This window comes from Jaculus jaculus, chromosome 17, assembly GCF_020740685.1.
Source record: "Jaculus jaculus isolate mJacJac1 chromosome 17, mJacJac1.mat.Y.cur, whole genome shotgun sequence".
In the NCBI taxonomy this organism is placed as follows: domain Eukaryota; kingdom Metazoa; phylum Chordata; class Mammalia; order Rodentia; family Dipodidae; genus Jaculus; species Jaculus jaculus.
This window is the reverse complement of record NC_059118.1, coordinates 16459353-16486279: the sequence shown is the minus strand read 5'-3', so window position 1 is coordinate 16486279 and position 26927 is coordinate 16459353. Positions and strand designations below refer to the sequence as shown.

At 42.6% G+C, this 26927-nt stretch overlaps 1 protein-coding gene across 3 annotated transcripts in view; it reads left to right on the top strand.

The window, feature by feature from the left end:
- Smarcc1 (SWI/SNF related, matrix associated, actin dependent regulator of chromatin subfamily c member 1) overlaps window positions 1-26927 on the top strand; it is a 136060-nt gene that overhangs the window by 17550 nt on the left and 91583 nt on the right. For all 3 annotated transcript variants that reach the window (XM_045136268.1, XM_045136267.1, XM_045136269.1), the window contains exons 6-11: window positions 6294-6363; window positions 12021-12090; window positions 16818-16893; window positions 18022-18147; window positions 21330-21451; window positions 25232-25356. In XM_045136268.1, the coding sequence (XP_044992203.1) occupies window positions 6294-6363; window positions 12021-12090; window positions 16818-16893; window positions 18022-18147; window positions 21330-21451; window positions 25232-25356 (589 nt within the window). The remainder of the gene's footprint in view (window positions 1-6293; window positions 6364-12020; window positions 12091-16817; window positions 16894-18021; window positions 18148-21329; window positions 21452-25231; window positions 25357-26927) is intronic.

Sequence of the window (26927 nt, the reverse complement as noted above, 5' to 3'; positions counted from 1 at the left end):
TGTATTTTTAAGATAGATGCACTTGGTGTTGTATGCATCTGGACAGGCCCTGTTCACCCATTCTCATTCTGTCCATATCTTTCTCTTTGCAAATAAAAAGTATACATATATAATTTTTTTTTAATATGACTGAAAAAAGTGTGGTTTGCAGCCAAGCATGATAGAACATGCCTGTAGTCCCAGCTCCTGGGAAGAGTACTTGAGCCAGTGAAGCCTAGACTGACTTGGGCAATTAAAGCATGACCTTGTGCCCCCCCCACACAAAAAAACTGCTTTTTCCATTAGCATATGTTGTCTGTCCAGTCATACTCTGTATTCTGACATCCTGTTCCTTTTTTTTTTCTTTTTGTGGTAGGGTCTAGCCTAGGCTGACCTGGAATTCCCTATGTACTACTCTCAGGGTGGCCTCGATCTCAAGGCAATCCTCCCACTTGTGCCTCTTCAGTGCTGGAATTCAAGGCATGCAACACCACACCCAGCTTCTGACCTTTTTCTTAATTTCATTTTAGGCTGAGTTTTTTTTGGGGGTGGGGTGGGGGATGTGAAGTAGGGTCTCTAGTCCAGGCTGACCTGGAATTCACTCTCGGGATGGTCTCGAACTCCCGGAGATCCACCTACCTCTGCCTCTCAAGTGCTGGGATTAAAGGCATGTGACACCACTCCCAGCTCTGAGGTATTTTTGTTGTTTGCTGTTTTATTTACTGAGTATAAGATTTGGATTACATGTAGTTAAGCTACAGTGAAATCTGTGGCATATTGAACTCTGAGACTCCCAGGTACAAGATAAGTTTCTTTTTTTTTTTTTTTGTTTTTTTGAGGTAGGGTCTCATTCTAGCTCAGGCTGACGTGGAATTCACTCTGTAGTCTCAGGGTGGCCTCGAACTCATGGTGATCCTCCTATCTCTGCCTCCTAAGTGCAGGGATTAAAGGTGTGCACCACCACGCCCTGCCAAGATTTTTTTTTTTTTCTTGGTTTAACAAGGTAGGGTTTCACTCTATCTAGCTCAGGCTGACCTGGAATTCACTATGGAGTCTCAGGGTGGCCTTGAACTCATGGCAATCCTCCTGTCTCTGTCTCCCAATTGCTGGGATTAAAGGCGTGCGCCACCACACCCAGCTTGTTTTTAAAAATATTCATTTGAGAGAGAGGGAGGGAAATGGTCATGCTAGGGCCCCCAGCTGCTGTAAACAAATTCCCACTGTATGTACCACCTGTGCATCTGGCTTACATGGGTCCTGGTGAATCAAACCTGGGTCTTTTGGCCTCTCTGGCAAACACCCAGGTTTGTTTTTTAAAATATCTTATGTATTATATATAGAGAGAAATAAATAAAGAAAGAGAGAGAGAGAGAGAGAGAGAGAGAGAGAGAGAGAGAGAGAGGCAGCTACACACAGAGGAGAACGTGTGCTCCAGGACCTCTAGCCACGGTAAACAAACTCTACCTCATGCATCTGGCTTGTGTGGGTATTGGGTCTTTGAACCTGAGTTTTTTGGCTTTGCTGCAAATGCCTTAACCTCTAAGCCATTTCTCCAGTCCTGGAGACAGGTTTTCATGTATTTCATGCTACCCTTGAATTCAGATTTTTGATTATCCTGCCTTCATCCCCCAAGTGCTGGGGTTTCAGGTATGTGCTGCTATGCCTGATTTTGAGACAGATTTTAATTTTAATCTTTTTATTGATAGCATCCATTATTATAAACAATAAACCATGAGAATTTATTCTCCACCCCTGCTTTCCCTCATACAAGTTCACCCTCCATCATATTTCCTCCTTCCCTCCATGCCAGGGCTGGAGAGATGTTTCAGCGGTTAAGGCATCTGCCTACAAAGCCAAAGGGTCCAGGTTCAATTCTCCAGGACTAGGGGTACATGCATCTGGAGTTTGTGGTGGTTGGAGGTCCTGGCGTCCCCATTCTCCTCCCCCCCCCCAAAAAAAAAAAAGAAAATAAAAAGGATTTCTGTGTCAGGGCCTCTGCCACTACCGTTGAACTCCAGATGGTTATGGCACCTAGTGGGCATGTGCGACCTTGCACTTGTCTCACCTTTGTGCCTCTGGCTACTGTGGGTTCTGGAGGGTCAAGCGTGGGTCCTTCGGCAAGGGCCTTAGCTTCCCTAGGTTTTTGGTTTTTTCAAGGGATAGTCTTCAGTAGCCCAGGCTGACCTGGAATTCCTTATGTAGTCTCAGGCTGGGCTCAAACTTACAGTGATCCTCCTACCTCTACCTAGTGTTGGGATTAAAGGTGTGCGCCATCACACCGGGCAGCCCTAGGTTTTTGCATGGTTCTCTTAAATATACTATGTTTTCCAAAGATAAGAAAAGTCAATGGTGGGAGATGGGACTGTGAAGTCCATTTTATTTTTGACTAACATTATGACTTTCCATAGATATTAAATGTAGCTTATTTAATTACATAATCTTTCTTTTTCTTTTTTTGTTTTTTTGAGGTAGGGTCTCATTCTAGCCCAGGCTGACCTGTAATTCACTATGGAGTCTCAGGGTGGCCTCGAACTCATGGCGATCCTCCTACCTCTGCCTTCAGAGTGCTGGATTAAAGGCGTGCGCCACCATGCCCGGCTTACATATGCATTATTAAGAGGGCAGAAATAGGATAAATTAACCTGCTGTTTTATGCCCTCAAGATGAAATACATTTTTTTGTTGTTAGTTTGGTTTGTGTGTGGGTGTTTGCGTGTGCATGTTCACAGGTATTGGTGTGTTTATGTGTAGGCTTATGTATGTAGGTGTGTCTGCATATGTGTAGAGGCCAGAGGAAGGCATTGGGTATCCTCTATTGCTCTTTTGCATATTTCCTTCAGATGAGTCTCTTACTGAATTTGGAGCTGCTGTTTTCAGTCAGACTGGCTGATCAACAAACCCCAGCCATTCTCTGGGGTCTCTGCTCTCACAGGAATGCTATTGCAGATTGTGGCCACACCCAGTTTTTATTGTTGTTGCTATTTTGAATTAGGGTTTCACCCTACCCCAGGGTGATCTGGAACCTAGTCTGTAGTCCCAGGTTGCCTTTGAACTCACAGGATCCTCTTACCTCTTCCTTCCCAGTTCTGGGACTATAGGCGTGCACCACCACACCAGGCTGTTTTCTTTGTTTCTTTTTTTTAATTTTTATTTATTTATTTGAGAGTGACAGAGAAAGAGGCAGAGAGAGAGAATGAATGAGAATGAGCGCACCAGGGCTTCCAGCCACTGCAAATGATCTCCAGATGGGTTTGCCTCCTTGTGCTTCTGGTTAATGTGTGTCCTGGGGAATCGAGCCTCGAACCTAGGTCCTTAGGGTTCACAGGCCATCTCTCCAGCCCGAGGCTGTTTTCTTTAAAAAGAAAAATTGTAGGGAATGGTAGCACATGCCTTCAATCCCAGCACATGGGAGGCAGAGTAGGGTAGATTTGAATTTGAGGCCACTGTGAGACAGCATAATGAATTCCAGGCCATCCTGGGCTAGAGTTAAGACCCTACCTCGAAAAACCAAACATTAAAAAAAAGTTATTGCCGGATGTGGTGACACATGCCTTTAATCCCAGCACTCATGAGGCAGAGGTAGAAGGATGTGCGTTTGAGGCCATCCTGAGAATATATAGTGAATTCCAGGTCAGCCTGAGCTAGAGTGAGACCTTGCCTCAACCCCCCCCCCAAAAAAAATTATTTGAGAGCAAGAGAGGGGTAATGGGGCATGATAGGGTCTCATATAGCTCAGGGTGACCTTGAACACACCTGCTTCTCATCATTTTATCTTCTGAGGGCTGAGATCATATATGTACCACCGAACCAAACTAATTAGGGTTTTTTGTTAATTAAAAATACATTTTGTTTATTTTTATTTATTTGAGAGCAACAGATGGAGAGAGAAAGAGGCAGATACAGAGAAAGAGAGAGAGCATGGGCACACCAGGTCCCCTGCACACGAACACCAGATACGTGGATCCCTTGTGCATGTGGCTTACATGGATCCTGGGGAATTGAACCCAGGTCCTTTGGTTTCATAGGCAAATACCTTAAACACCACGTCATTTATTCAGCCCTAGGATTATTTTTTTTAAATAAATATTTTATTTATTTCAGGTACAGTCAGGGATAGAGAATTTTTGCATCAGGGCCTCTAGCCACTACAAATGAACTCCAGATGCATGTGCCACTTTGTGTAAATTGCTTATGGTGGGTACTGGGAAATGGAATGCAAGTCCTCAAACTTTGCTGGCAAATACCTTAACCACTAAGCTATCTCTCCAGTCCTAAATTAGAGTCGTTCCCCCCCCCCCCACCCAGGCTAGGTAGTGTTCTAGTTCAGGCTGACCTGGAATTCACTATGTAGTCTCAGGGTGGTCTTGAATTCATAGTGATCCTCCTACCTCTGCCTCCTGAGTGCTGGGATTAAAGGTGTGTGCCACCATGCCTATCCCAAATTAAAATAATTTTTTTCAAAAAGTTTTTGGTTATTTTTATATATTTGAGCGACAGAAAGAAAGAAAAGAGTGAGAGAGAGGGAGAATGAGTGCCCCAGGGCCTCCAGCCACTGCAAACTCCAGAGATGTGCACCCCCTTGTGCATTTGGCTAACGTGGGTCTTGGGGAATTGAGCCTCGAACCGGGGGGTCCTTAGGCTTCACAGGCAGGTGCTTAACCGCTCAACAAGCCATCTCTCCGGCCTCCAAATTAAAATTCTTATAGCTACAGAATCATGTTGGATATCATGCTAACATTTTGTAGAGTTTAGGTCAATATTTAGCTATAATATTTCTCAATAAGTGGGATTGGTAATTCCTTTTTCTTACCCTGGTGTTGCAGGGCTGTACACATGATAGTCTATACTATGGAGCTCCAGCCTTGGATTTACAGAATAAGAGATGAAGAGAACTGAAGAGCTGTTTATAGTGTTGTTTTGGAATATTGATGATAGCAACTTGACTTGAGCATGTTAGATGTGGTAACAGCTCATATTGCATGGGCACCTACAGTGTGTCTGTCACTATTTTTAGTTCCTTGTGTAAGATAGAACCATTATTACTCCAGTTCACACATGCATAAGATAACTTGTGCCATGCCATATAAACAGTAAATGGCAGCTGAAGTTTAGTTATAGCACAGTGGGTGCCATAGTTCAAGGTCATGAACTATGTTCTTTGTCTCCTATTTACTTGGATATTGACGCTACCCTCCCACCTTTCTCATGTCTGTTGAAAATATCAGCAAGGTGAGGCAGTGATGTAGCGGTGATCATAGCTCTGTTCCAGAAGTACACTGAAGAAGCAGTTGAGTTGTTGGAAAGTCCTTACTTTGTAAGGCAGCACTAATTTTAGACAGATAGAATTTTTTCCCCCATTTTTTGAGGTGGTATCCTTCTCTGGCTCAGGCTGACCTGGAATTCACTATGTAGTCTCAGGGTTGTCTTGAAATCATGGGGATCCTTCACTTCTACCTCCCTAGTGTTGAACTTAAAGGCATGTGTCACCATGCCCGGCAAATTTTAAACTTTTGAAATTTAGAGGGTTTTTTAGATGTAATAACAATCAAACGCTTAATGTGAAAAAAAGAAATTAAACATAAGGTACTACTTAAATCTGATTGCGAGACCTCTTTTTTTCTTATAGGCCATGGATGGAGCACTTGTTAATCTAACTGGCTTCTAGGTCATATTCTAGACTGGACTTCAATGTAGTGTTCTCTTTTTTGCCTAGCCAAATCTTTAGTTTTGATATTTGTGTTCTAGCTTTCACTTTAAGCTACAGTTTGATATACAAAAATAATAAACTTAGCCAGGCGTGGTGGTGCACGACTTTAATCCTAGCACTCGGGAGGCAGAAGGAGGATCACCGGCAGTTGGAGGCCACTCTGGGACTACATAGTGAATTCTAGGTCAGCCTGAGCTACAGTGAGACCCTATTTTGAAACAAACAAACAGAAAAAGCATAGTGATTAGCAAAAATATCTTGTACAAACAAAGATTATTGTTGTTGTTATTTTTTTTTTATTTTTATTTTTGGTTTTCAAGGTAGGCTTCCACTCTAGCCCAGGCTGACTTGGAATTCACTTTGTAGTCTCAGGGTGCCCTAGAACGCATAGGATTCTCCTCCTCCTGCCTCCCAAGTGCTGGGATTAAAGGCGTAAGCCACCATGCCCGGCCAATCATTCTGTTTTTTTCTTGACTAAAAATGGTAAGTATATTAGAATTTTAAAATATTAAGGAAGGAATTGTTTTTCTTGTTCTTCCATTTTTTCTTCCAGTATCTGATAGCTTGCTTGCCATATTTTTTATGTTACTTGTTTGTTTGCTTTGCAGGGGACATTTACTGATGAGAAGTCAAAAGCCTCCCACCATATTTATCCATATTCTTCCTCACAAGAGGACGGTAAGTTAGTTTTTGGTGTGAACTAATAAACTCATATCTGAGTTTTATCTAATTTTTAACGTGTTTTTTATTAGGCTGGAGAGATGGCTAAGTGGTTAAGGTACTTGTCTTCAAAACCCAAGGACCTAGGTTTGATTCCCCAGTTAACATGTAAACCAAATACACAAGGTGGCACATACATCTGGAATTCATCGCAGTGGCTAGAGGCTCTGACACCCACATCCTCTCCTCTCTCAAATAAATAAATATTTTTATTTTTTATATTTTGGGTTCATTCCTATTTATTTGAGAGTGACAGAGAGAGAAAGACAGAAAGAGGCAGATAGAGAATGGGTGTACCAGGGCTTCCAGCCACTGCAAATGAACTCCAGACGCGTGCACCCCCTTGTGCATCTGGCTAATGTGGGTCCTGGGGAATCGAGCCTCGAACTGGAGTCCTTAGCTTTCACAGGCAAGCGCTTAACTGCTAAGCCATCTCTCCAGCTTAATAAATTTTTTTTTTTTAATCGTTTTCTTTACTTATGAGAGAGAGTAAGGATTGGTGTGCCAGGACCTACTGATGCTACAAACAAATTCCAGACCCATGCAAAAAATGTACTACTTTGTACATCTTCCTTTACATGTGGACTGAGGAATTGAACCAGGGCCAGGAGGCTTTGCAAGCAAGCACCTTTAACCATTGAGGCCTCTCTACAGTCCCAACTGTGAGAATTAAACATTATATCTAGCTTTTTTTTTAAAAATATATTATTTATTTATTTGAGAGCGACAGAGACAGAGAGGAAGACAGATAGAGGGAGAGAGAGAGAATGGGCGTGCCAGGGCTTCCAGCCTCTGCAAACGAACTCCAGACGCGTGTGCCCCCTTGTGCATCTGGCTAACGTGGGACCTGGGGAACCAAGCCTCGAACCAGGGTCCTTAGGCTTCACAGGCGAGCGCTTAACCGCTAAGCCATCTCTCCAGCCCTATATCTAGCTTTTAAAAAGTGACCAAACAGGACTGGAGAGATGGCTTAGCAGTTAAGGCACTTGCCTGCAAAGTCTAAGGACTCAGGTTCAGTTCTCCATTACCCATGTAAAGACAGATGCTGCACAAGGTGGCACATTTGTTTGGAGTTTGTTTGCAGTGGCTAGAGGTCCTCCTGCACCAATTCTCTCAAATAAAAAAAAAAGTGGTACACATGCCTTTAATCCCAGCAAACAAACAAAAAACCCAACCAAATACAAGCATACTGCTTTTTTTAGTTTAATGAATCATGTTCCCTATACTTAAGTGTAATACAAATCACCCAACTTTATATAGTATTGTTTTTATATCTAGGTAGGGTTTTTTTATTTTTGGTTTTGCCATGTAGGGTCTCACCCTAGCCCAGGCTAACCTAGAACACACTGTGTAGTCTCAGGGTGGCCTTGAACTCACAGCTATCCTCCTACCTCTACCTCTGCCTCCTGAGAGCTGGTATTAAAGGCATGTGCCACCACACCCAGGTTATCATTATTATTTTTATTTATTGATTGATTTTTTTGATAACTTCCATAATTGTAAACAATATCCCATGGTAATTCCCTCCCTCCCCCTTTAAAACTCCATTCTCCATTATATCCCCTCCCCATCTCAATCAGTCTCTTTTATTTTGATGTCATGATCTTTTCTTTCTCTTACGAATGTCTTGTGTAGGTAGCAGTCTCAGGCGCTGTGAGGTCATGGATATGCAGGCCATTTTGTGTCTGGTGGAGCACGTTGTAAGGAGTCCTACCCTTCCTTTGACTCTGATATTCTTTCTGCCTCTCTTCCACAATGGACCCCTGAGCCTTGGAAGGTGTGATAGAGATATTGCAGTCCTGAGCACTCCTCTGTCACTTCTTCCCAGCACCATGGTGCTTTCTGGGTCATCCCAAGGTCACTGCCATGTGAAAAGAGAAGGTTCTGTAACCAAAAGTGAGAGTAGCATTAATATAAGGGTATGCACATTAAGAGAAGTGTTTGCTGGGCAGTTTGGTGATCACAGTATATATATTTAGCCTGACAGCAGCAGATATTACACCCCTAGGGCTCATGACTGCCCCATTGTAGGATTTCAGTATCAGAGATGTATTCCCTCCCATGGAGTGGGCCTCCAGTCTGGTTAGAAAGTGGTTAGTTTCTCCCATAACAGACATGCCACTATTGCACCAGTTGCCTCATTTGGCTTGGCTGGACAAATTTAAGGCTTGCAGTGTCCACTGTTGGGTATCTACACTGGTGATTTCTCTCTTTGCCATTGAATTGCATGCATCGTAGTTGTTTTCCAGCTTTCTGTCAGCTGATCTACATGGAGGAGATTTTCAGCTCAGTTCTAGCAGAATTTCTCAGTGACCTTGCAGCTCAAGTATGAGGAATCTTTAGCAATAGGGTCTTAACATCTATCCCTGGTGGGAAACCAAGAACCTTGGCAATTGCCTCTAGCCCATGCTGACCTAGATTTACTATGTAGTCTCATGGTGGCCTCAAACTCACAGGAATCCTCCTACCTCTGCCTCTCGAGTGCTGGTATTAAAAGCATGTGCCACCATGCCCTGCTAACGTAGCTTTGTACCAGGAAACCCTTCGTTGATCACCCTGGTTAGTGATCCTGGGGTGCTTCATTATGTGGAGTCTTGAGCATGTAGTTGTTTAAATTTTCGAAGTTTCCAGGATTTGTTAGTTTATATTCCTCTGGTGCTGTACACAGGTACTGCAGGTTCTTGGCTACCACATTTGGCTGAATTTTCTTCCCTTCTCCTTGGTTCTCCAGCATCTAAAATACATGGTTTACCTTCTGTTAGCTCTCCAAACTTAGTTGAGACAAAAACATTGGATAGTCATTCTACTTCTCTCTTGTCTTGCAGTGGAGCATTACCCAGTTTACCAAGCTCTGCTTGGGTGAAAAGTTATTAGTTGATGTGAAATGGTTGTTCCTACCTGGTTCAATATGGCTTTTCTTCTTAGTTTTTTTGTTGTTGTTCTTTATTTGGTTTTTCTTTCCTCACCCCCCATCCCACCCTGAGGTAGGTTCTCACTCTAGCCCAGGCTGACCTTGAATTAGTCTCAGTGTGGCCTTGAACTCTTGGTAAATCATCCTACCTCTGCTTCCTGAGTCCTGGGTTTAAAGGTGTGTGCCGCCATTCCAAGCTTCTTTTTGTGTTCAATTTTTTTTTTTTTAACTTATGAGAGATAAGGGAGAGAAAGTATATGAATGGGCACACCAGTTCCTTTAGCCACTGTACATAAACTCTGTTTTCATGCCCCACCTTGTACATCTGGCTTACATGGCTGTTGGGTAATTCAACTTGGGTCCAGCCCTAGTTTTTGGTTCTTCAAGGTAGAGGGTCACACTCCCGGGCAGGCTGGCCTTGAACTCACAATGATCCCCTGTCTCTGCTTCCCGAGTGTTGGGATTAAAGGCAAGCGCCTTTATTCATTTATTTTGAAAACATGTATATTTTTCAATTAGAGAGAGGGAGGGAGAGAAAAAGAGGCAGATAGAGAATGGGTACGTTAGGGCCTCCAGTCACTACAAATGAACTCCAGATGCATGCGGCTGGCCCCATGTGCATGTGGCTTACATGTGTTCTGGGTAATTGAACCTAGGTACTTTGGCTTTGCAGTGAAGCTCCTTAACTGATATGCCGTCTTTCCAGCCCCCCATGTAATATTTTTTTTACATAGGTGATAGTCTTTTATTCCCTCACATTCTCCCCTCCCCAGTTCCCTATTTCCTTTGGGACCCTACTCAGTAGGATCCTAGATGTTTACTGTGGAATAATTAGGGCCTCTTAGTTTTTTGGGGGGGGGGATGAGGCAGTACCTCTAGAAATTTTTGGGGGGGTTTCGAGGTAGGGTCTTCCTCTAGCTCAGGCTGATCTGGAATTCGCTATAGTTCCTGGGTTGCCTTGAACTCATGGCGATTCTCCTACCTCTGCCTCCTGAGTGCTGGGATAAAAAGCATGTGCCACCATGCCTGGCCTGTTTGTTTGTTTTTGTTTTTCAAGGTTGGGTATCACTCTGGCCCAGGCTGACCTGAAATTAACTATGTATTCTCGGGATGGCCTTGAATTTATGGCAATCCTCCTACATCTGCCTCCCCAGTGCTGGGATTAAAGGCGTGTACCACCATGCATGGCCTTTAAAAATATTTTATTTATTTATTTGAGAGTGACAGACAGAGAGAGAGAGGCAGAGAGAGAGAATGGGTGCTTCAGGGCCTTTAGCCACTACACACATTCCAGATGCATGCACGACTTTGTGCATCTGGCTTATGTGGGTCCTGGGAAATTGAGCCTCAGAGAGGTTAGAGACCTTAGGCTTCACAGGGAAGTGCTTAACTGCTTATCCCACCCCCCGTTTAAAATTTTTTTTTAATTTATTTATGAGGAACAGACAAAGATGCAGAGAGAGACACAGAATAGGTGCAGCAGGGCCTCCAGCCACTGCAAACGATCTCCAGATGTATGCGCCACCTTGTGCATCTGGCTTACATGGGTACTGGGGAATCGAGCTTTGAACCAGGGACCTTAGGCTTCACAGGCAAGCATTTAATCCTAAGCCATTTCTATAGCTCCCGACCCCCCCCTTTAAAAAAAATATTTATTTGAGAGAGCATGAAAGAGGAAGAGTGAATGAGAATGGGCAAGCCAGGTCCTCTAGACCCTGCAAATGAACTCCAGACGCATGTACCCCCTTGTGCATCTGGCTTATGTGAGTCCTGGGGAATCGAAATGGGGTCCTTAAGCTTCGCAGACAAGTGCCTTAACTGCTAAGCCATTTCCCCAGCCCTATAAAAATATTTTTAAAAGGATATAGTAGGTTGGGCATCGTTATTGTATGATTTAGTTTCCAAAGTTTTGTCTAGCTGTGGTGGCAAACGTCTTTAATCCCAGCAATTGGTTGGCGGAGGAAAAAGGATGGCCATGAGTTTAAGGCCACCATGAACACTGGATTCCATGGCAGGCCTGGGCTAGTGTAAGACTCTATTTGGGAAAAAAAAGGAAAGAAAATGAAAGAAAAAGAAAAAAAATCTCCGAACACACTAGCAGGTGTGTAAATCAGCTTTATGTTAGTGTAACATGAGAAGTGACTCATCTTTTAAAGGTTTCAGTTCATGGTCATTTTGTCCATTGCTTTTGGGCCTAATATGCCTCTGGCTAGAAAGCATATCATGGTGTTACCACATGGAGAACATTGTTTCTCATACTCCTCGGGAACGGGACACGTGCCAGTGTCCTAATGCTTCCCTCAAGGCTCCCCTCCATATCAAGTATTGTGCCCGGAAGACTTGATAGGTCCTACTTTTTAATGTTTCCAGTACCTCTGACTATCACCAAAGTCTAGGGATGAAGCCTTGGACACAGGGGCCTTCGGGAGATGCTTGTCCATACCATAGCAACAGGTTAGTTTCATACTTATAAAATGTACTTTGGCCTCTTCAGTTTTTCATTTGTGAGCTGTGATGACATTTACAAACACCATGCAAACAAACCTCTGGGCGTGTCTTTGAGTTTCTAGGTTAGGTTAATTGAGGTGGGAAGGTCCAACCCTTATTGTGGGTAGTTCAATAAGTTTAGACATTTTAAAATTAAATCTAACACTTTATAAGGAGTTTCATCTGTTGAACTAAAGTTTTTTGTTTTTTCTTTCAGAAGAATGGTTGAGACCAGTGATGAGAAAAGACAAGCAGGTGCTAGTACACTGGGGCTTTTACCCAGACAGGTATTTAAAATAATTTGTAATTATACAGATTTACTGGGTGAAGTGTGATAATTCAATTTATGTATACAAATTGTAATTATGAAATCTCCATTAGTTAGTACTTCTGTCTCTTTATTTTTTTAATGTTTTTATTTTTATATTTTAGAGAGAAAGAATTGGCGCACCAGGGCCTCAGCCACTACAATAGAACTCCAGAAACTTGCGCCACCTAGTGGGCATGTGCGACCTTGCGCTTGCCTCATCTTTTGTGCGTCTGGCTTACGTGGGATCTGGAGAGTAGAGTATGGGGTCCTTAGTCTTTGCAGGAAAGCGCCTTAACTGCTAAGCCTTCTCTCCAGTCCTTTTTTATATTTTTGTTTTTGTATTGATAGGGATGGAACCCAGAGCCTCACACATGTATGGGCAAGTACTCTACCACTGAGCTGTGTCCCTAGCCCACTGTCTTTCAAATTTAACAGACATGTTTTTGATTGACACATTACAATTATATGTATATTATATATATATATATTATATACGTCTTTATCATTTAATTAATTTACTTGATAGAGAGAAAGCTCCAGAAAGAGAGAATAGGCACGCCAGTGCCTCTAGCCACTGAAAATGAACTCCAGACACAAACACCATCTTGTGCATCTGGCTTATGTGGGTCCTGGGGAATTGAACCTAAGTCCTTTGGCTTTACAGAAAATGCCTTAAACGCTAAGTCATCTCTCCAGCTCAATTATTTATATATATATTTGTATATTTATTTTTTTTGTTTGTTTGTTTTGTGTTTTGAGATAGGGTCTCAGTGTAGTCCAGGCTGACTTGGAATTCACTGTGTAGTCTCAGGGTAGCCTCAAACTTATGGCCATCACCTATCTCTGCCTCCCTAGTGCTGGAAATAAAGGTGTGTACCACCATGTATGGCTCTCAGTTTTATATATTTTTGAAGTGCAGTCATATATTTTAATACATGTACTTATTATGTGCTAATGAAATCATATTAATTGTTTTCATCTCTTTATCATCACTTTGTGATTGGAGCCTTTCAGCTCCTCTCTTCAGATTGGTATGTCCTGATGTAAGATCTGTGTAAGAACCACAGAGACGGATCAGTGGTTAAAGGTACCTGCATAGAGCCAAAGGAAAAAAAAAGAAAAGAATACATTACTCAGCTTTAAATACAATGTAATAAGTAGCTCAGGTCCTGTTTCAAAGGTTCTTGATCAGTTGTTAAAATGAGTTAATGGCCTGTGCCATGATTTCAACTTGTATTATGTTTTCTAATCAAGACTTTGGAAGACTATAGGACTTTTTTTTTTTTTCTTACTATGGCGATGTTTAGTTGATAGTTATTTCAGGATTTTGCCCATCTTGTGTTGAGTGCTCCTAAAATACTTGGCAGAGTGCTCTTATCACATAGATGTATACACTTAGGCTGGCTCCAGATGCATCAGTGACTTGACGTTAGAACTTAATGATCAGGCTATTTTTGAGCATGGAGACTTGAGCGAGTGAGCTCTGTGGACATTGCAACAGTGAGGAACATTCTAGAATGTAGAATGCAGCATAGGTGAAGTCTGTGTAGACTTAGTAGGACCTGTTGACAAAACTGAAGCCTGTAGGCCAGAGTGGGGATGAGAGCAGACCGCTGCGGGGAGGTCTAGCGTGGCGGCAGGAGTAGCAGCAGTAGCAAGTTACTGGAGATTAGGGTTTTTGTTTTTTTTTCCCCCGGGAGGGGTTTTCTGAGGTGGGGTCTCACTCTAGTCCAGGCTGACCTGAAATTCACTATATAGTCTCTCAGGGTGGCCTCGAATTTACAATGATCCTCCAACCTCTGCCTCCCCAGTGCTGGGATTAAAGGTGTGAGCCATCAGACCTGGCTGGGGAGTTAGTTTTGATATAATCATTCTAATTGTGTGTATATGTAAGCATTCGTTCTTGGGAGAAACACAAAAGAAGTAAGGAAACCAGTGAGAAGAGTGGAGCCCTGAAAAGGAAGACTGTGGACATACTTTTAGAGCAGACTTGGCTAGAAGTTACAAGTGATTTGATTATAGAGTGTGTTTTAGAGTGACATCAAGGATTTTTTAAGGGTTTTGTTCTGTAAAACTATGAAGGTGAGTTGTTACTTACTATGATGAGGTTGGAGTCCGTCTTGGGAGCCACTGTGGCATTTCAAGTTGAGTCTGGAGTGTGCTTGGTTTGGGACATGATTTTTGAGACAGGATCTCACTCCTTGGCCTATAATGGTCTGGATCTTGCTGTGATCTTTTGCCTTTAGTTTCCACACTATAGGATTACAGGAGTGTTTTATCATAGCCAGAATTTTGTTTTTATTTTATTGCTTGAGAGGGAGGGGAGGGTCAGGGGCAGATAGAGAATTGGCAGATTAAGGCCCATAGCCACTGAAAACAAACTCCTGATGCATATGTCACCATGTGCGCCTGGCTTACGTGGGTATTGGGGAACTGAACCTGGGTCCTTAGGTTTTGCAGGTAAGCCCCTTAACTACTAAGTTGTCTTTCCAGCCTCTGGGACACTTGTTAAAAAGAGACAGTGTGAGATGGGTGTGGTAGCACATACCTTTACTCCCAGCACTAGGTAGGAGGTTCACTGAATTTTAGGTCAGCTTGGGCTAGAGCAAGACCCTACCTTGGAAAACCAGAGGGGTGGGGAGGAGAGAGAGAGAGGAGGGAGAGAGGAAGAGACAGTGTGGGTTGGAAAAAAGAGTGTTGGGGCTTCTTGGGTAAGGCCCTTGCAAAGCCAAAGGACCCAGGTTTGATTCCCCAGGACCCATGTAAGCCACATGTACAAGGGGCGCATGCATCTGGAGTTCATTTGCAGTGGCTACAGGGCCTGGTGTACCATTCTCTTCCCCTGCCTCTTTCTCTCTCAAATAAATGAAAGTTAAAAAAAAAAAATTTAAGAGTGTGTTGGATAGCTGGGCATGTTGGCGAACACCTTTAATCCCAGCATTTAGGAGAAAAAAGGTAATAAACAAGAGGGTGTTAAAATTCGTGAATTCAGAATTTAGAGGGAGGTAAGATAGAGTAGTTCCAGTACTTCATGTATGTTTGAATGATTGAGGCTCCAAGAAGAGATTTGTTTGAAAGACAGCTGTTACTCCTCTGATGTTGAATAGGTTTGTTGTAGAGTGGATGGCTATAAGAAGGAACCAATACCAGGTCATGGTTGTGCTCTGAAGGTGAGCCTCCGAAGTAGTCCTTCAGAATGCTGATGAACCTTGCCTAAGCTTGGAGGCTGAGGCATGAGGACGTTTCAGCTACAGAACGAGTTCTAACTCAGTTTGTGTGAGAAACTCCTTCAAAGAAAACAAAAAGCTGATGTTCTTTGGTTCATGGAATATTCTTGGTGAAGTGTGGTGAAGGTAAACGCGTGTGATAAATTGCTGTTTTTCTTTTCTCTTTTTTCTTTTTTCTTTTTTTATTTTTATTTTTGCGATAGGGTCTCACTCTGGCTCAGGCTGACCTGGAATTAACTATGTAGCCTCAGGGTGGCCTCGAACTCAATCCTCCTACCTCTGTCTCCTGAGTGCTGGTATTAAAGGCGTGTGCCACCACGCCCGGCTAACTTGCTATTCTTAAGTGTGCTAATACTATTCCTTAGGTGTGTGTGAGTGTGTACAGATGCAAGCGCATGTATGCTAGAGCATAACTGTGGGTGTCATTCTTTGGGTGCCCACTATTTTGTTTTTCTGAGGTATTGTCTTGATCTAGCTTTGGCTGACTTGGAAACCACTATGTAATTTCAGGCTGGCCTCGAATTCACAATGATCCTTCTACCCCACCCACCACTCCATCACTCCGCCCCTCAGATTAAAGGCATCTGCCACCACACCCACCACGATCCACCTGGAAGTCTTAATTAGACTAGATTGGTCAACCAGTAGCCCAAGGGGTAATCTTATCTCTTGCCTCTCCAGCAGTGCAATTACAAGCACATGTTGCCACACCCTGCACTTGTACTTGGTTCTGGGATTAAACACACGTCTTTAGGTTTAAGAATCAAAAAAATTAAAATTAAAAAAAAAAAAGAATCAAGCAGTGGGCCAGGTGTGGTGGTGCATGCCTTTAATCGCAGCACTCTGGAGGCACAGGTAGCACATACCTGTACCTTTACTCCCATCAATAGGTAGGAGGATCACTATGAATTTGAGGCCATCCTGAGACTACATAGTGAATTCCAGGTCAGCCTGAGCTAGCGTCAAGACTCTACCTCGAAAAACAAAACAAAAAAACAAAAATAACCAAGCAGTGTACTGAGCCATTTCTCCATCTCATTTTTTTTTTTTAATCTCTTTTAGTTTTTTGGTTTTTCAAGGTAGGGTTTTACTATAGCTCAGGTTGACCTAGACTTCACTCTTTAGTCTCAGGGTCGCCATAAATTTACAACAATCCTCCTACCTGTGCCTCCAGAGTGCTGGGATTAGAGGCATGTGCCACCACACCTGGTTTATTTTTTCTTACTTATTTATAGAATAAGTATGGACATGTCATAAGATACTCTAGATGCATCCACCATTTTGCACATCTGACTATTAAAGTGGATACTGGGTAATTAAACATAGACAATTAGGCTTTGCAAGCTAATGTCTTTTAACTGCTGAGCTATCTCTCCAGGTCTCTCAATACATATTTTTAAAATACCTTATTATTGTGCCCATTTTAATGAATGAACTTTGACTCTAGGTTTTTTTTTTTCCCCCATTTTCTTTATAGCTATGATACTTGGGTCCATAGTAATGACGTTGACGCTGAAATTGAAGATCCACCCATTCCAGAAAAGCCATGGAAGGTAACTGGGTTTATAGACAGAAAATGAATCTTTAGTTTTTTTGAGTTAGGGTTTTACCCTACTCCAGGCTGACCTGAAATTCACTATGTAGTCTCAGGGTGTTTTGAACTCCTGGAGATCCTCCTACCTCTGTCTCCCAAGTGCTAGGATTAAACGTGTGTGCTGCCAAGCCTAGCATAGAAAATGATTCTTTAATAATCCTTTTTCACCACTCTCTAACAAGTGCTTTTACTTATATATTCTTAGGAGCAGTGTATCAGATATTCTTTAGCCCAGGCTGTCCTAGACTCATTATGTAGCAGTGGCTAATATTGAATTTCTAATGATCGTGTGCCTCAGCCCACTGAATGCTGAGACTGTTGGAGTGTGCCGTCAAGCCGATGTGGAGCAGTAGTTTTCACAGAGCTACAGAATGATGCATACGTGTCAGTGAAGACCTCGTTTTTCAGTGGTGTTGAACAGGGATACAAGGCTGGGTTAGACCATGAGCGAAATGGGAGGAATGAATTGAACATCATTTTTGGTGTTCTTTGAGACATTTAGAAACAGTGCACCCTGAGTATGATAGTATATTTTTTTAAAAAGGCGGAGGGAAAAAGAGAGAACAGGCACACCAGGGCCTCCAGCCATTGCAAAGAAACTCCAGATGCATGTGACCCCTTGTGCATCTGGCTTATGTGGAATCCTTGGGCTTTGCAGGCAAACACCTTAGTTGCTAAGCCATCTCTTCAACCCCATACTACATTTTTAAAAAATGTTTTATTTCCAAGCAAAGAGAAACAAAGAGGGAAACTGAGTATGTTCTTGCCAGGGCCTCTAGCTTCTGAAACAAACTTCAGATGCATGTACCATTTTGTGCCTCTGGCTTACATGGTTCTATTATTTTTTATTATTATAGAGAGCAAGTGGTCACACCAGGGCCTCTAGTCAGTGCAAACGAACTCCAGACATATGGGCCACCTTGTGCATCTGGCTAACATGGGTACTGGGGAATCGAACCTCAAAGCCATCTGTCCAGCCATAGTATTGTGTCTTAACTCTTTTTCATTTGGGTCTTAACCTTTTTTCTTCAGAGTACTTTAAAATCTCAAGTGCTTTTATTATTTATGCTGTTATTTGTGGCTTTAGGTTCATGCAAAATGGATTTTGGACACTGATGTTTTCAACGAATGGATGAATGAGGAAGATTATGAAGTGGATGAGAACCGGAAGCCAGTGAGTTTTCGCCAGCGAATTTCAACAAAGAATGAAGAGGTATTTTTTTTCTTTTCATGTTCAAAATGTTATCTTCATTGATAAATTGCTATGTCCATAATACTATGTATAAAATCTTATGCACATATTAAAGTCATTCAGGCCAATTGTGGTAGTGCACACCTTTAGTCCCAGCACTCTGGAGGCCTAGGTAGAATGATCTGTAAATTCAAGGTCACCTTGAGACTGCATAGTGAATTAAGGCAGCTTGGGCGATAGGAAGACTCTACCTCAAAAAAAAAAAAGCTGGTTGTGGTGGCACATGCCTGTAATCTCAGCATTTTCGAGGCAGAAGGAGAAGGGTCACTGAGTTTGAGGTCTCTGAGGCTACAGTGAATGCCTGGTCAGCCTGAGCTAGAGTGAGACCATACCTGAAAAAACAAACAAATGAACAAAAAAATGCATTCAGTGGCTGTAAGAAACATCTGGTTGCATCTCAGAATACGGAAAGGAAATCTGAATGGATCATTAAGATTTAATGTCGGTGTTACATTTCATCAATGGTACAGCTGATCCTGTACACGAGATCGAAGCTTTAAAAATTTTTTTGAATGTGCATATGTGATTTGTGAGTGTATATTTACATGTGGGCATATGAGTGGAGACCAAAGGCCAATAATTTCTGGTCTCTTCTTCAATTTTACTTATTTTTCCGATTGTTTTGAGAGACAGTTGTCTCGTGCATGTCTGACTAGCCTGAAACTGGCTGGGTTGATCTTCCTTGCTTCCATCTCTAGTGATGGGATTACAGGTGCCCATCCCTCCAGTTTTATCCATGGTTGAGGTTAAATTTAATGCCTCGTGAATGCTAGGCAAGCATTCTGCTCGTTCAGTCACTCCTCCAGTCCTCTACCTCTTCTTTCTTTCTTTCTCTCTTAGGAAAATCCAACAGACTGGGCTTTTTTTTAAAAAAATTTGTGGACAAGATCAAGAGTGAGAGCTAGAGAGAATTGGTGTGCTAGGTTCTCCAGCCAGTTCAATTGAACTCCAGATGCTTGTGCGCATATGCAACTTTGCATGCTTTTGTCAATGTGCGTCTGTCTTAAGTGGGACCTGGAGAGTTGAATATGAGTCAGGCTTTGTAGGCAAGTGCCTTAACTGCTAGGCCATCTTTCCAGCCCTCCCTATTTGTTTTTTATTTATTTGAGAGCGACAGAGAAAGAGGCAGAGACAGAGAAAGGGCACAGCCAGGCCTCCAGCCACTACAAATGAACTCGAGATGCATGTGCCAACTTGTGCATCTGACTTATGTGGATACTAGTGAATCACGCCTCGAACTGGGGTCCTTAGGCTTCACAGGCAAAGGATTAACTGCTAAGCCATCTCTCCAGGCCCTTCCCTCCGTCCTTATTTTTTAGACAGGTTGTCCACTGAACCTAGAGTGCAAATGTCTTAACCACTAAGTGATTTCCTCAGCTCTGTTTATTTATTTTTATTTTATTTTATTTTATTTTTTTTTTTTTTCGAGGTAGGGTCTTACTCCAGCCCAGGCTGACCTGGAATTCACTATGTAGTCTCAGGGTGGCTTTGAACTCACGGCAATCCTCCTACTTCGGCCTCCCAAGTGCTGGGATTTAAGGCGTGTGCCGCCACGCCTGGCTTATTTTGGTTTTTTGAGGTAGAGTCTCACTCTAGCCCAGGCTGGCATTGAACTCACAGCCCTTATGCCTCCCAAATGATGGGCTTAAAGGCAAGGGCCACCATGCACTGCTTATAAATTTCATATTGTGCTGGGTGTGGTAGGGCACGCCTTTAATCCCAGCAGTTAGGAGGCAGAGGTAGGAGGATTGCTGTGAGTTCAAGGCCACCCTGAGACATGATGAATTCCAAGTCAGCCTGGGCTAGAGTGAGACACTACCTTGAAAAACCCAAGGAGAAAAAAACATTCATATTGTACTTGATTATTTGTGTTTGGACAACGACTGGGGAGAAGTAGAAAAAGAATGGGCATGCCAAGGTCTCTAGCCCCTGGAAACAAAGCCCAGACACATGTGCTACCTTGTGCATCTGGCTTGTATGGATTTTGGGGACTCGAACCTGGGTCCTTTAGCTCTGAAGGCAAATGCCTTAACCACTCACTAAGCCATCTCTCCAGCTGCCTTTTTTTTTTTTTTTTTATTTGAGAGCGACAGACACAGAGAGAAAGACAGATAGAGGGAGAGAGAGAGAATGGGCGCGCCAGGGCTTCCAGCCTCTGCAAACGAACTCCAGACGCGTGTGCCCCCTTGTGCATCTGGCTAACGTGGGACCTGGGGAACCGAGCCTTGAACCGGGGTCCTTAGGCTTCATAGGCAAGCGCTTAACCGCTAAGCCATCTCTCCAGCCCTCCAGCTGCCTTTTTTATATATCGCTTTTCGCATCTGGCTTTACATAGGTCCAGGAGAATTGAACCAAGAACCATAGGCTTTAAGAGCAAGCCATCCACCCGGTCCATAAGATGTGCAATCCTTCTACTTCTGCCTCCCAAGTTATTTTTTATTTTATTTTATTTAATTATTTGAGAGAGGGAGAGAGATAGACAGAGAGAGATAGGGAAAGGTAGGCAGATAGAGAAAAAGAGAATGGGCACACTTAGGCCTCTAGCTACTGCAAATGAACTCCAGATACATGTGCCCCTTATGCTTCTGGCTTACATGGTCCTGGGAGTCAAACCTGGGTTCTTAGGCTCTACAGGCAAACTGCCTTCACTACTAAGCCATTTTTCCAGCCCCCAAGTAATTTTTAAAATTGAACCCTTTCAAAGCATTAGCTGACTTTTATCTTCTGGTTCAATGACATGTTTCATGTTGCTAGTAGTTATTGAGAATGTTTTGCCCATCTGAGAGTAATAAATGGGAGCTGTCATAGCTTTCAGTTAGGGAAAGTTTGGTCATGTCTGTGGTACAGTGTTTGGGTACTTGCGGGATTGTGACAAGATTTGCACTGATGATGTATGTATCTCACCTGGAAGCTCAGGACTGTCTTCATTGCTGATGCTGTGGGATGTTTACTGTTGTGCTTTCCATTGACTCTGAGCTAGAGGGTTTGGTGATATCTTCAAGTATGCAAACTCACCTTTGTAATCAAGCACCTTTTCTCCTGAGTCATCTCTCCTGCCCCAAACTCACTTTTGGCCTTGGGCTTCCAGGAGCTGAGGCCTTAAAAAAGTTGGCCAATACTTACTTCCATTTACTTTTTCCTAGCCAGTCAGAAGTCCAGAAAGGAGAGATAGAAAAGCATCAGCTAATGCCCGGAAAAGGAAGCACTCCCCTTCGCCTCCCCCTCCCACACCCACAGAGTCCCGGAAGAAGAGTGGAAAGAAAGGGTAAGAACCTATCTACCATAGTCGTCAATAGAAGTACAGTGACATTTTGGCAACAATAAGTCATACCTTGACTTATCTGCAGTCTTGTCCTTTGATAGTTTGTTTCAGTATTTTTTGTTATCTGATAGGCATTTTAAATCATTTATACTAACTCACCTTGATATAGCACTATTGCACCTGTTCGCTTATTTGGCCTGGCTTGCCAAACTTAAGGCTTGCAATGTCCACTGTTTTTATCACTTATGACTTCTGTCTCCCATATGCTGCATGCAGTGCAGCTTTTTTCCAGCTTTCTGTCAGCTTGTCTACGGGGAGGAGTTTTTCAGCTCAGTCTAGTTTGATTTCTTGGTGACTTTGCAGCCCAGGCATGGGAAGTCTTCAACAATGGGGTCTTACCATCTATTCCTGGTGGGAAACCAGCAGCTTTTCCAAAGGCCTGTAATGTTTTGGGGCCATCAGGGACCTCCCTGGCCAACAATTCACTGGAAGGTATCCCATCCCTGTTAGTGAAATTTTTCTAGTAACAGTCTGTGGCTTCCAGTGTGCCATCATCCAAAAAAGTAGGGTACCATATGCTTATTCACAATATCCTGAAGTTTGATTAATCTTCCCCCCACCCTTCTTTTGCTAAGTAAGTCTCTTCCCCTGCTTAGGCCATTCCACCCTAGTGATCTGTTTGTCTTCTTACAAATATACACATCCCCTTAAGTTGGTGTACTATTTTATTTTAGTGTGTCTTTTTTTTTTTCTTTTCCTTTCCTGAGGTAAGGTCTCACTATAGTCTAGGCTGATCTGGAATTCACTGTGTAGTCTCAGGGTGACCTTGAACTCATCACAGTCCTCCCACCTGTACCTCCTGACTGTTGGGATTAAAGGCCTGCACTATCACACCCAGCCAGTGTGTCCGTCCCCCCCTCTCCCCCGGGGGGCCGAGTACCAAACCCAGGGCCTTGTGCTTGCTAGGCAAAGGCTCATCCACTTGAGCTAAATCCCCAACCTCTAATTTATCTTCTTTTACAAATATTTTTTCATTTATTTGCAAGGATGTGAGGGAAGAGAGAGAATGAAAATGAATGAGTGTGTATGCCAGGACCTCTTGCAGATGAATTCCAAATTCGTACCCTTGTTTGTGTACTTCGTTTTCCATGGCACTAGTAATTTGAACTCTTGCCTTCAGTCTTTGCAAGCAAGCACTTGTAACAGATGGGAATTGAAACCATGGTCCTGGGCACGCTAGGCAATCATTGATTTTACTGCTGAGCTGTTTTCCCAACCCTGTTTTGGTATTGTTCTTTTTTTTTCCCTTTTAAATATTTTCTTTATGTATTTGAGAGAGGAAGGGAGGGAGGGAGGGAGGAAGAGACAGAGAGAGAGAATGAATGCACCAGGGCCTTCAGCCACTGCAAATGAAACCAGATGCATGCGCCCACTTGTTCATCTAGTTTATGTAGGTCCTGGGGAATTGAACCGTGGTCCTTAGGCTTCCCAGGCAGATGAATGCTTTAACTGTTAAGCCATTTCCCCAACCCTCCTCCCCCCCTTTTTTTTTTTGAGCCAGGGTCTCACTCTAGTCCAGGTTGACCTGGAATTTATTCTGTTCCCAGACTGGCCTTGAACTCTTAGTGATCTTTTTACCTCAGTTTCCTGAGTTTGTGTGTCATGAGAATGAGCCATCTCACTCAATTGGTTATGGTTTTATTTTAGTTAGGAAATTATAGGCTGCAGGGCTGGAGAGATGGCTTAACTGTAAAGGTGTTTGTCTATAAAGCTAAAGATCAAGGTTCGATTCCCCAGAACCCACCTAAGCCAGATGTACAGTGTGGCACAGACGCCTGGAATTTATTTGCAGAGGCTGGAATCCTTGGTGTTCCTAACCCCCGTGCATGTGTGCGAGAGATTTTCATGTGATAGTAAATTTGTTAACTTCTTGTCTAACTGGACAGTAAGCGACATACTTAACATTTTTTGTCTTTGTAATTTTCCGATATTCTGAATTTCTCTGTGAAAATTATCCTTTTTGTCTCTGGAACATGTCTTCTGTCATGTTAGGATTAAATGTGTAGAGTTTGTACAAATGGTCTTCTATGATTACTTTTAAGGAAGTTTAAAAATCTTTTGGTTTCATTTAATTTATACATATGCCATAAAAATTAATTTCACACAAAATACACTGAATAGATTTTAAGATAAGTATGCTTATTTGTTTTGTTTTTTGTTTTTCAAGGTAGGGTCTCCTTGTAGCCCAGGCTGACCTGGAACTCACTATGTAGTCTGAGGGTGGCCTTAAGCTCATGGTGATCCTCCTGCCTCTGCCTCTAGTGCTTGCTAGGCAAGGGCTCACCCACTTGAGCTAAATCCCCAATCCCTAATTTATCTTTTTTTACAAATATTTTTCATTTATTTGCAAGGATGGGAGGGAATGCTGTGATTAAAGGCATGTGCTACCATGCCCTGCTAATATCCTTATTCCTTAAATGTCTAATCTCAATGTTTGTGTTGATCCTAAAGGATTTTAGTGATACCTGAGGTCTTTTGAGGGAAGCCATACAGCCTTCTCAGTCATCTGTGGCTTGGTTGGACTTAGACAGATGTTTCCACTGGTGTACTAAATTGATGAGACATGAGCAAAACTACTATGGAGCCAATATGTGATGCTTGGAGGCTCAGCATGGTGACATTTACCTTCTGCCCTGAGATAAGGTCCACCTATTGGGTGTATTTCCTCCCATGGCGCAAGCCTCCAGTCCAAGTAGAGAACAGTTGGTTTCACCCATAACAGACATGCCACTAGTGCTGGGATTAAAGCCCTGAGTCACCACACCCGGCTTCTTACATTTTTGTCAAGGCAAGGTATTACTCAAGCCCAATCTGGCCTTATATTCATGGCACTCCTTCTACCTCATCCTCCTGGCATTAAAGGCATGAACCATCATATCTAACCTAGCATGTAATAGTTTGTATCTACCTCTTATTTTTCTAAAGAGAGTGAGGGTTTAGATAAGAGCAAGTCATGGTTCTTCCTCTTGCAAATAAACTACAGGAACATATCCCCATATTGTGAATATGACTTTATGTGTGTTCTGGGGAATTGAACCTTGGGCCATCAGGCTTGACAAGTAAGCACCTTTATCCACTGAGCCATCTCTCCTTCCTTGTAATACTTAGTTTGCATTTGTCTGCATTGGCATATGTTACATTATATGAAGTAGGTAATGATTTCTATCCTATATATGTATATGTATAACTCCACAAGATAAGGAAGTCATTGCAATTCTTGTATGAACCGTACAAAATGTATTATTTTTAAAAATACAAGATGACTTGATTAAGCTTTTCAGAGAACTCTGGCATTTTATAGGATGCATGAGTACTGTACTTAGTGATTCTACTTTAATTCCTCACACTTGGATGATAAAAATAGCTAAGAAAGCACAGCTGCTTGTATCTGAGAAAATACCTCATGGAGTGGTTCTTCATAGTCTACGAGAGAATATGCCATGTTTCCTTAGCAGATGTTCTTTTATTCCACTAATTTAAGCTACTGTTAGGATCCTGTCTGAAATTTGAATAGTAGAATATCTCTCCACATTTCTTATATCTAATGATTTATGGATTTTTTGATTAGGTATAATTTAGTCATATATCTAATTGTTTGATTACTCTTTGTCTTAAAGGTGATTCTGGGCATAAATTGTAAGAATAAGTAAGCTAGAACTTAAGAAATTATATAAGTACCTACAATTAGTTTTGTTTGTATTTTATGTTTGTTGTATGTTCTAGACAAGCTAGCCTTTATGGGAAGCGGAGAAATCAGAAAGAGGAAGATGAGCAAGAAGATCTCACCAAGGACATGGAAGACCCAACACCTGTACCTAATATTGAGGAAGTTGTACTTCCAAAAAATGGTTTGTATTCCTGTACATGAAATTGCATGCTAGGGCCGGGCGTGGTGGCACACACCTTTAATCCCAGCACTCGGGAGGCAGAGGTAGGAGGATCAGTGTGAGTTCAAGGCCACCCTGAGATTACATTGTGAATTCCAGGTCAGCCTGGACTAGAGTGAGACCCTACCTCTAAAAACCAAAAGGAAAAAGAAAATGCATGCTAGGCACAACGCATCACAAAATGGATGATTTCTTCTTCTGGTTTCACAGTTGTTAACTGTCAAATGTGAATACATTTCCATTTTTAAGATCAAGGTGTATCTTTTTTATATATTTTATTTTTATTTATTTGACAGGAAGAGAGAGAGAATGGGCACGCCAGAGCTTCCAGCCACTATAGGCGAACTCCAGACGCATGAGCCCCCTTGTGCATCTGGCTAACATGGGTCCTGGTGGATTGAGCCCAGGTCCTTTGGCTTTGCAGGCAAATGCCTTAACCATTAAGCCATCCCGCCAGCCCCAAGGCTTATCTTTTGGGAGATGCAGTGTTTTTGGTTTTTAGGACATAGGGTCTGGCTCTAGCCCAGGCTGACATGGAGTTCACTATGTACTCTCAGGGTGGCTTCAAACGGATAGCAATCATTGTACCTCTGCCTCCCGAGTGATGGGACTGAAGGTGTGCACCACCATGTCCAGCTAGAATGCTTTTCTTTTTTTTTTAAAAAAAAATTATTTATTTATTTATTTATTTATTTGAGAGTGACAGACACAGAGAGAAAGACAGAGGGAGAGAGAGAATGGGTGCGCCAGGGCTTCCAGCCTCTGCAAACGAATTCCAGACGCGTGCGCCCCCTTGTGTATCTGGCTAACGTGGGACCTGGGGAACCGAGCCTCGAACCAGGGTCCTTAGGTTTCACAGGCAAGCGCTTAACCGCTAAGCCATCTCTCCAGCCCTAGAATGCTTTTCTTTTGAGATAACCTCTCACTCACTGTAGTCCAAGCTGGCCTGAACTCACTGTGTTGCCCAGGCTAGTTTCAAATTCATGGCAATCCTCCTATGTTATTCTCCCAGTTGCTGGAATTATAGGCATGAGCCACCATGAATGGCTTTAAGACCAAGGTTTATTTTATTTTTATGTATTTCATAGTGAAAGCATACAATGAGAGAGAATATGCCCACCCAACCAGGACATCTAGCCACTGAAAAGAAACTCCAGATGCATGTGCCACTTTGTGCATCTGTTTTTGTATGTGTACTGGGATTAAAGGAACATACTACTCCGCCAGGCAGTACTTGGATTAAAAAAAAATTACAAGTAACTATTTATTTGAGAAAGAATAAGCCCATGTATACAAACTTCAGAGATATGGCTGCTGGAGAATCAAATCTGGGTCCTTTGGCCTAGCTGGCAAGCACGTTACACTGTCTTTCCAGCCCATATAATTGGATTTGGTTTGGTGTTTTTGTTTTGTTGTTGTTTGTTTTTTGAGGTAGGGTCTCTAGCTCAGGCAGACCTGGAATTCATTATGCAGTATTGGTGCCTCGAACTCACAGTGATCCTTCTACCTCTGCCTGCTGAGTGTTGGGATTA